This window comes from Falco peregrinus, chromosome 1 (genome assembly GCF_023634155.1).
Source record: "Falco peregrinus isolate bFalPer1 chromosome 1, bFalPer1.pri, whole genome shotgun sequence".
Lineage (NCBI taxonomy): Eukaryota > Metazoa > Chordata > Aves > Falconiformes > Falconidae > Falco > Falco peregrinus.
The window spans coordinates 5,262,437-5,272,161 of NC_073721.1; the positions used below are offsets into that span (position 1 = coordinate 5,262,437).

A 9,725-nucleotide genomic window follows, 5' to 3' on the forward strand; every position below is an offset into this window, starting at 1 on the left:
AATACCAGAGAAAATGATCTCAATAAATTTTCTAAGTATAAACGTTGATTATGTTTCGATTTTCATTCAAGAGCCTCTGCTGCTCGTTTTTTGGTGCAAATGACATCTCGCAATAGGCTTTTGGGGAAAAGGGCTCCTTATTTGAAAAAGAGAGCCCTAGAGGTGTACAATTTATGTAATCTGTGGCTGGAAAATGAATCGTGTAATTTATTGGAAAACAGAAAGTCATGAAGATTGGATCAGCATAGCCTATCCAAGGCCCCCTATCCATCAAGTTCCAATTAACAACCTAACCAGAGAGCTTTAATGTGTTTCCAATCTAGTGGCCTGATAGACTCATCAATTCCTCTGGGAGAAATTAAGAAAATCGACCGCCCCTTGGCGTTGTAGTGTCATTCCTTTCTGCAACTATATGTCAAATTAAAAACACAATTAAAATTTAAACTGTTTCAATCAGAGGGTGCCCTGCAACCTATGTTTCACTTAATAGAACTTTGATGAAAATCTGATGGTTCCACTCCATCATGAAGGCGAATAGAGCTGAGGAGAGCAAGAGATTCTTTATATTTATTTAAAATATCGGAGCTCAGGAGAGCCAAGACCAGGTGACCAAACCTGAGGGAAGCGAAGGTTTTATTCGCGTCGAGCTGCCGCTTTCCACGCCCGGGGAGCGCCGCGGGGGCGCTCCGCAGGCTGGCCGGGCGACACGCGTGTCCCCGCGGGGGGACGGGCGCCCCACGGCCCCTTCCCGCGTGGCAGGGAGTGGGGCGAGGGAGTTTCAGATCGGAGACACGGCGCCGATCGGGAGGGATTGGCTCATTTGTGCTGGAAAATAGGCACGACCAGCTCGGGAGAGTCCCGAAGGGCCCGGGCGCGGGCACCTCTCCCCGGGCCGGCCCCGGGGGACGCGGGGTGGGGGGCTGCCTGGGGAAAGGCTGTAGGATCTGCCCCCCGCTCCCCCCCCCCCCCGTTCGACTTGGCATTGATGTTAGACAGGTTTAGACCTCTCCGTCGGGCCGCTTGACGGGCTCCGCCCGGGGATGCGGTCCCGGGGCGGCGGGAGCTCGGCCGCCGCTCACGGCGCGGAGCGGCGGGAGGCTTGGGCGAGCCGCTCCCCGCACGCAGGGGCACACGCACACCGGGACCCTTCCCTTTGTGTGTGTGTGTCCCTCCCCTTTCATTTTTGAGGTGGTTCCGACCCCTCGGACTACCCTTTCGGGTGGGCGCCGGTCCGCGGGAGAGGCCCGGAGCGGCGGGGACGGCGGCGGCGGGTCCCACCGCCCGAATCCCAATCCTGCGGGAGCGACGAGGGGGATAATTTGAATGTGCGAGAACAAACCAAGGTCATCAACACCGCCGAAAGAGCGCAGGAACAATAGATTCATTTGAAACAATATTTTACAGACGTTTCGCGATCAATATGAACTGAAGCATTATGCTGTACCAATCTGTTAATGCTCTTAATGGTCTTCTCATTCCGTTAGCACACTATACCAAGTCGATAGAGTAAAGTGATTATTACAGAGACACTTGCAGCATATTTGAAAAAAAAAAAAAAAACAACAAACCAAAACCAAAACCAACCAAAAAAACCCCCCATGTATTTCCACCACTGTTCTAAAGCAAGATTATGCCCTCGGAGCGGGGAGCGGCTCCGTGGGTCCCCACCTCTGCCGCCCGTCCTGCACGTCGCAGCCACCACCGGCAGAATCAAACATTCCCCACCAACCTGTACCGGAAAATTTGCAAGTCTTCGGATGAAAAAAAAAAAAAAAGAAAAAAAGAACAAAAATTTACCAACCTCCCAAAATGGCTCACCGGGAGCCTGCGGCCGCTGGAGCGGCCGAACCGCCGGCACCCCGGTCCCTCCTGCAGCCCTCCGGGAGGCAAAACTCTTCTGAATCCCCAAATCTGGTGGCCGGGAAGTTTATATCTTCGCCCCCGCTGTTTGCTATACACAGCAAGCCTCTATTTACTACCAAATAAAAGAAATACATGTATGTTTCGACCACAAACAGGCCAGCTAGTTCTGTTCAGACAAGCTCAAAACAGTGGCCGAGAAGAACCGTGTTATCACTTGAATTGCAAACAAAGGCAGAGATTTGCCGAGCGGGCTCGCAGCAGTAAACAGAAGTGGCCGCGGAGTTGCTAACAGCTTAGAAGAACGAAACAACTTTCTTTGAATCGCACCAACCTCCCTTCCAAAGTGTTTGGGGTTTTTTTCTCTGCCGAGATTTCCCCTCCGCCCCCCCATCGCTCAAAGCGGTTGCTTTCGCTCCATCCGAGCGCAGCAGTTGATGCGGGCTCTCCAGAAACTTTAGGCAGGGCTGGAGGTGCGGGAAGGGGTCTGGGGGGGGCGGGGGTTGCCTTGACTTTGCCTTTGCCTTGCGGCTCAGCGCGGCTGGGAAAGCTGGATCTGCTGCAGAGCCCAGGCTCGGTGGGCATCCGCTGCGGAGTGCCGTCCGCTCCCGAGAAGGGAGAGACTACACGCCTGGCTTCCCGTTTCGCCGGAGCATTGAGGGATAGCATGGCATCTGGGGAGACTTTTGGGGGGCTTGAAAAAAGCCCCCTGAGCGCCAAGCTGAGCTGGCTGCGGGTGCGGACAGAAAGGAGCATCCCGCGCCGGGGGCTCCCTGCGGGCTGGGGAGGGCCGGGGCGCGGGGGATCGGGCTCCCACTCCTCAGCCCACCGCCCAACTTTCTTGAGCGGTTCCACAGCCCGTTGTCTGCTGTCGAGTCCGCGGCGTGCCAGAGCAGCGAGAAGCAGAAAAGCTGGACTCTGGGTTTGATTGTTCTTCTTCTTCTTTTTTTTTTTTTTTTTTTTACCTTAATTAAAAAAAAAAAAAAAAAAAAAGCAGCTGCTACCCGAGCCCCATCAACCCCACCAAAATCAACCTTCCCCTGAGAAATGCCCCTGACGGCCCCGGGACGAGCAGGACGGGCCGGTACCCGCTGCCCGCGCCGGGCCCAGGGTCCCCGCACCCGCGAAAGGGCCGCGCTGGGGGGCGGGCGGCGGGCAGGAGTCGCGCAGACGGGGGGCAGCCGCGCTGCTGCCCAGCTGCACCCTCCTCGTTGGGGAAGGGCCGGGGCCGGCCGGGATCGTTTTCTGGGCACCGACCACAAATAAATGAGTATTTTTTCTTTGCCGTTTGATAACATCGTGCTACCGCGCTGTGAAATGGAAAGACGTATTTGCTATTACAACAATATTTTTAATGAGCTGCAAGCGACTTGTCCCAAAGTTAGTACTGCAAACAGAAAAGGCATCACTCTGTTTGTAGGCGACACAGCGAGCGGCGTATTTTGACTCCGAAAGTCTGTTTATTTTTCATTTACGACCCATTGCCAGGGTTTTTATCCCAAACGAAAAGAAAACGCAGGATTATCTTTTCGCAACGCTGAGTTTTATTTTGATTTTTTGGCCCGAAGTCCTGCCCTGGGCGCTATAAACACGTCGGTTCGGGCCGATCTGCGGGAAGCGGAGAGCGATCCTATCTCGGAGCGGCCCTGCCCGGTGCACTGCCACGAGTGGCGGCTCCGGCGTGGGCAGAGGGCGCAGCCCCGGGAGGGGGACGGGACACCCGCGGGTGCCTTTGGACAAGCCCCCCTGCGGCAGCCCCCCGGAGACGGGGGAGAAGGGGAAGGGTCGGGCGAGGGGAGGGGGGGGTAGAGGAAGGGAAGGCCAGAAGTTCAGGGGAAGCTCCCCGGGGAGGCGGCCCCGCGTAGGAAGGGACCCCCCCGCCCGCCCCCGCGCCCTTTCCGGGGGGTCCTTGCAGGCCTGGGACCCCTCGCTTGGGGTTGCCCGACCGCGATACCCCTGGCTGCGGCGGAACTGGGAGAGCCCCCCCCGCCCCGTCGAGTCGCTCCCCATCGGAGGGGGCCTGCGGCCACCCGCTCCCGGGGGAGCCCCGCGCCCCCCGCCCCGGCCAGCGGCCCCGGCCGAGCGCGGCCGCAGCGCTCCCGCACGGCGCTGGCCTCATCGGCTTTTGTTTTGTTTATTTGTTCGGGGGGTTGTTTGTCTGTTTGTTTGTGTCTTTTTTCTCCGAAGCCACACTTAAAAAAATGATAAGGAACGGGTTTTATTGATTTTTTTTTTCCACCACAACATTAAGTTTATAACAATATAGGCTGTTTTAAAAATATGACCGATCCCTAACAGAAAGCGAGAGGGCAGAGAATACAACCGAAAGGGGATTTTTTTTTTAAATAAAATAAAGAAACCAACCCAAACCCATGGGAAGACAGCAAACAATTGTCAGACAACAGGTGAGCAGACACTAAGACAGAGAGAGACTAGAGGTGCCCACTCCTCCCTTGATTTCTGCCTATTAAAATCCACATACTCAATGGACTTTAGAAGAAAACTGTACATCATATCAAATAAATTAAAATTACCCTAAAGTTGATTGTCCTTCACTTAAAGCGCCCAGCTCACCGAATCTCCCTTATTTATTCGCATAAGCCGGGCTGATGTTTATTCCCATGCCCTGCTCCTCTCTTCTCACTTTCCTTCGCTTTTAATTCTTTTTTATTTTATTTTATTTTGTACAACATGAACGAACGCAATTATACAATGCTAAAAACCCTTTCCTCACCATTCAAATAAAAGCAGTGCTTTAAGAATCGTCGTACAATATTGCACAGTTCAAAAGTACAATAATAATAATTATTAGAATAATTAGAATTACAAAAGAAAGCAAAAAGGTACAGATTTTTTTCCCCCAAAAGAATACCGAGAAAACTTTACAAGGGAAAAAAAAAAAGACCAACAAAACAAAACCAACCCAACAGCTAGGAAAACAAGAATTATAAACAAGAATTAAAAATATCTAACTAAACGATAATAAATAAGGGTCACTCAGAGCGTGCGGGTGTGATTAACCGTTCGCTTTGAGGCTGTATTTCTTGCTCGTTATAAAGTCCCTTGACGAGAAACCGAAAGGTACAAAACGTGGGAAAGCAAAGAGGCAAACTGGTACCGGGGCGTGCTTAAAGGAAAAGCCGCGGTCGATGAAGTTTGAGTCACGACAGGATCAGGAGCCTGAACAATTTGGAGGCAGGAGAGGTCCGGAGGGAACAGAAATTCAGCTTCCCGTTAGCATTTGGCAAATCTCGAGGAGTAGCCTGGGATCATTCATTTTTTTACTATCATCCTTTTTTTTTCTTTTTTTTTTCTTTTCCTTTTTTTTTTTTTACAAAAATAAAACTAAAGCCACAGAGACCATCGCGATTTTTGTCCACGTTTACAAAAGGTGTGACAGCTCCAGGGTTCTCTACAAGTTCCCGCTTTCATTTTCCTTATTTTCCTTTCCCTCCCCCCATTTTTTTTCTTTTCCTAATTTTTTGTGACTTTCCTCCTAGCACCACCCGCCGAGGGGTCCCCCCCCCCCCTCCCCCCGCACCCCTCTCCCTCGCCCCCCCCGCCCCGCTTCGCAGACGCCGGCCGGGTGAATCGCACGAGTGGCTGGAGTACTTACAGGCGGGCCGGTGACTTGCGCGCCTCTCCGCGCCCCTCCGCGCAGCGGCGGCCGGGCTCAGACGGGCCGCAGGAGCGGCACGGAGGTGACCACGGGGTGGGAGTAGTAGACGGGGTGCGGGAAGGTGAGTAGGGGCTGGGTGCCGGGGGCTCCGCCGCCCCCCGCGCCCCCCTCCGCGCCCGAGTTCTCGTGGTAGAGGATGGGGACGCGGACGATGCGCTGCGCGGCGGCGTGGCTGAGGTTGGCCGCCTCCAGCTCGGCCGCCAGCTGCCGCTTCCACTTGTTGCGGCGGTTCTGGAACCAGATCTTCACCTGGGTCTCTGTCAGGTGCAGCGAGGCGGCCAGCCCGGCCCGCTCCGAGCTGCTCAGGTAGCGCTTCATGTCGAAGGTGGACTCCAGCTGGAAGACCTGGCTGCGGCTGAACACCGTGCGCGTCTTCTTCTTGCGGCAGGGCTTCTTCTCCGGGCTCTCCTCCCGCTTCTTCCAGTCCTCCGCGCCTCCCTCCTTCTTGGCCTCCTCCGAGTCGCTCTCCTCCAGGACGATCTCGTCGGGGCTCTTGGAGTCCAGCTCCTTCTGCTCCCCCTCCGCCTTCAGCAGCGGCTCCGGGGAGTCGCGGTCGGTGCCCGAGGCGGGGGACGAGTCCCTCAGCAGGGATTTCTCCGCGGCTGGAGGGGAAGGACGAGGGAGTGGGGTGGAGGGAGGAGGGGAAAGGGACACAAAGAGACACCTTCACCGCCCGGCCCCCGCGTCCCGCCGGGGGAAAAGCGGGACGAGCCGGCCGGACCCCCGCGCCGCCCCGCCGCCAGCCTCCCCCCACCCCCCACCCCCGGTCCCCGCCGGTACCTTCCGTGCGGGGCAGGTGGGCTCCGGCCGGCGCCAGGGCGTACGGGTACCACCAGGTCTGGGCGCGCTCCAGGCAGTGGGCGCTCAGGGCGAAGCGCGGCGCCGGGATCTCGAAGCGGGGGAAGGCGAGGTCGCCCACCTGCGAGAGGGCGAAGCCGGCGCCGTCCACCGCCGCCTTGCCCGAGGGGGCGAACAGCGCCCGGGGCTGCTTGGGGGCGGCCTTGGGGGGGCCGCCGTTGAGCAGGTTCTTGATGTAGAAGGACTCCTTGGGGGGCGCCGGCGGGGCGCTGGGTGGCTCCTGCCCGGTCTCCGGCATCCTCCGGTGCCCGCCCGGCTCCTGCCCGCCGCTGGCCCCGCAGCCCGCGCCCGGCGCGCAGGTGGCGGCTCCCGGCGGCGCGGGGGAGAGGCGCGGCGGGGCGGCGTGGGAGCGCGGCGGCGGGGCCGGCCGGGGGCCCCTCGCATGGGGGGGCGGCAGGGCGGGGGGCCGAGGGGACCCGCGCGGCCCGCGGCACCGGGGGGCTGCTGCGGGCAGACGGAGAGCCGGGGTCGTCGCTGCCGCCGCCGCCTCCCGCCGCCGCTGCTGCTGCGTCAACCTGGCGCCGGATGCTAATGATGAAATCAAAATGTCATCCAAGTTAAACGCGGGGAGCACGCGGCGATTGGGCACGCACGGTGGCAAATGGGATCGGGCGGGGCGGCGGCCGGGAGGAGAAGGCTCCGCGCAGCCCCTGCCCGCAGCCCCGCGGCCCCGGCCCCCCCGCCACGCGCTGCCGCGGCTGGAGGCTACGAGCGCCCGCCCGTTATTGGCTTTATATAGTCCAATTAGGCAGCAAATGAGGACGGGGCTATTAGCACAAAGGGATCCCGGCGCGGCTGAGGCACCACGGGAGCGGCGGCGGGCGAATGGCACGGACGGCGCCGCTCCTGCCACAAAACCTCCCCTCGCCCCGCCGCGCCGCCCCCCCTGCCCCCCCGCCCCGCGCCGCCGGTAACAAAAGCCGCCGGCGTCGGGGACGCGGCGCGCTGAGCCGCGCCGAGCCGTGCTAGCGGGCCCGGGAGCCGGCGGCACCTCGCCACCGCCGCGGGGCAGAAGCGGCCTTGCGGGAGGCTGCGGGGCGGCGGGAGGGCTGTCTCCCAGCCGCGGGCCTCCCCACGGAGCCCCGCCGCCGCCGGTCCCCCTCCCCCTCGGGCCGCGGACGAGCGGCGGGACACGTCGAGCCCGCGGCGGAGGGGCGGCGGGGCGGGGGCGGCCACCTCCCGGCTGCGGCGGGTCTCCCCGGGGCCCGGCCCGTCGCCCGCCGCCGCTCCGGGGCCGGGCCGCGCCGCCCGGCACAGGGCGCCCCCTGCCGGGCCGCGCCGCCCCCGCGGGAGCGCCCCTCGCCGCGCGTCCCGGGCCGGGCAGGGCACCCCGCGCGGTGAGGCCCGGGGCCCCGGTAAGCGGCGGCGGGGCCGGCCCGACCTCCGGGGGTGTCCGCCCCGCCGGTACCGCTGTGCCGCCTCCGGTGGTCCCTGGCTACCCTCGGGCACCCGGCTGGGCCGGGGGTGGGGGGCGCCTGGAGCGTGAGCAGCGTCCGGAAGGGGAAGGTAAAGGGAAAGGTAAAAGGAAAGGTAAAAGGAAAGGAAAAGGGAAGGGAAAGGGAAAGGTGAAAGGAAAGGGAAAAAGGGAATAGGGAAGGGGAAAGGAATAGGGAAAGGAAAGGGAATAGGGAAGAGAAAGGGGAAGGGGAAGGGAAAGGGAATGGGAAAGGGAAAGAAAGGAGAAAGGGAAGAGGAAAGGAGAAGAAAGGAAGAGGAAAGGAAAAGAGAAAAGAAGGAAAGAAAGGAAGAAAGAAGGAAAAGAGGGAGTCAAGGGGAGAGAGAAGAGCGTATACCAGCCTCTCAGCTCTGCTGTGCTTTTACACATTTGGAATACGTGTGAGCTCGCCCTGCGCACATTGCTTCTGGCGTGTGCGGAGCTACAGGCTCAGAACTGGGTGCAGGTGCAGAGGGGGCAACAGGCTCTACACTGAAACATTCGAATGCCCTGATTTCTCTTGCTATTCCCTTTTAAAAACACCCACCTGGCAATTTGACATACAATGTCTTTGATCTGAATGAAACTTCTCAGTGTTTGCAAGACACTCCCAGGAGTTCTGGTTCCCCCAAAACATCTGGGGTTATAAATCTTGTGAAAATTTATACAGACCTAATCATACAGTATTTTTGGCTGCAACTGGCACGATAGTTCACATACCTTTGGTGTACATAACACTTTTCAGAGCACCATCTCTTATGTGACCGTTTCTAAACTGTTATGTCATCGTGAGGAGCAGTTTAGATAAACAGGGAGGTGCAGAACTGAAAAATCTGCAAAACACATCTTGGGAATGGGGTCTCAGCAGTTTATCGGAGTTTACAGCAATGTTCCGCTTTTGTTAATAACTGTTTCACTTAAAGGCGTCAGGCAAAGTAAAGCTCATCAGGAATTTTTCTAAGAAATGCTATTTCAGTTGAAATACTCCTCAACTCTGGGGTAAAGTGTACAGAAAAGACGAACGACAGAAAACAGCTTGTATGCAGAAAACAGCTGGCAGTTGCTGAAGTAGGGCTCTTGCCTATCATATGAAGACCTGGGCTAAAGGTCTATTTTATTTGCAGCTCTTATATGAAAAGTCAGGGTTGTTATAGAAGATCCCAGCGCATTTCTCCATCTCAGTGAAGATTTTCATTTAGATATGAGTCACCAAAAAATTCTGTATTGAAACTCCCACCCTTTTCCATCCATCTTTCACTGCTTTGGTAACTATGAGGTCCTAATCCCTCTGGAGTCTGTCAGGGTAAACAATCACTCATGGCAGAAAGCCAAGCAGGGGACAAAAAAACAAGCCAGCCTCTGAAGATGTTAAAAGAGACTTCCACTTTGCAACTCTTTACTGAAAAAAAATAAAAAAAACCAACTCACCAAAAATCGTACAAACCACCAAAGCCCAAACAAACAAGCAACGTTCTAAAAGAGCGTTTCTACACCTCCATCATTTGTGGCCCATAGGTTTCTCACATATTTATGTATTTTATTTATGCCCCCCCCCCAGCAATATCTGGACATTAAAGACTGGTATTGACCATCCCCCATGCCCTGTGGTGATGGAGCTGGGTGGATTTTGCTGCAGTCTTTCTTTATTTCTGTTTCTAGACCCGTGCTCGTACCATTCCATTGTAAATAGATAATTATTATTTCATTAGTGTTCCAATTCAGAATTAATTGGCTAATTTACACACGGATCAATTGTATAAATGTGATGTTTGTGATAGGTGCTTGATATGATTTAAAGTAATTGTTTATTTTCAGGTTTTGGCTTGCATTGTATTGCAAAGTGATTTATCTCCTTATTTATCCTGTCTCAGCACTGCCTCTTCTTTTTCATTA

The 9,725-nt window shown here is 56.7% G+C and overlaps 1 protein-coding gene across 1 annotated transcript; it reads right to left on the minus strand.

Moving 5' to 3' along the window:
- Positions 1-4,062: 4,062 nt before the first annotated feature.
- Positions 4,063-7,211, minus strand: HMX3 (H6 family homeobox 3). Its single transcript, XM_055794023.1, has 3 exons — positions 6,320-7,211; positions 5,477-6,141; positions 4,063-5,123 (listed from the first exon to the last, which is right to left on the minus strand). The coding sequence occupies exons 1-2, from the start codon at positions 6,633-6,635 to the stop codon at positions 5,534-5,536; spliced, it is 924 nt and encodes a 307-aa protein (XP_055649998.1). The 5' UTR covers positions 6,636-7,211; the 3' UTR covers positions 4,063-5,123; positions 5,477-5,533.
- Positions 7,212-9,725: the final 2,514 nt, after the last annotated feature.

What these genes read in the sequence shown, in the direction of transcription:
- HMX3 (XM_055794023.1), bottom strand. Translation starts at nt 6,635, where the DNA reads ATGCCGGAGACCGGGCAGGAGCCACCCAGCGCCCCGCCGGCGCCCCCC. An exon ending in CCACCTGCCCCGCACGGAAG is followed by an intron (nt 6,142 to 6,319) that starts GTACCGGCGGGG and finishes CTTCCCCTCCAG; the next exon opens with CCGCGGAGAAATCCCTGCTG.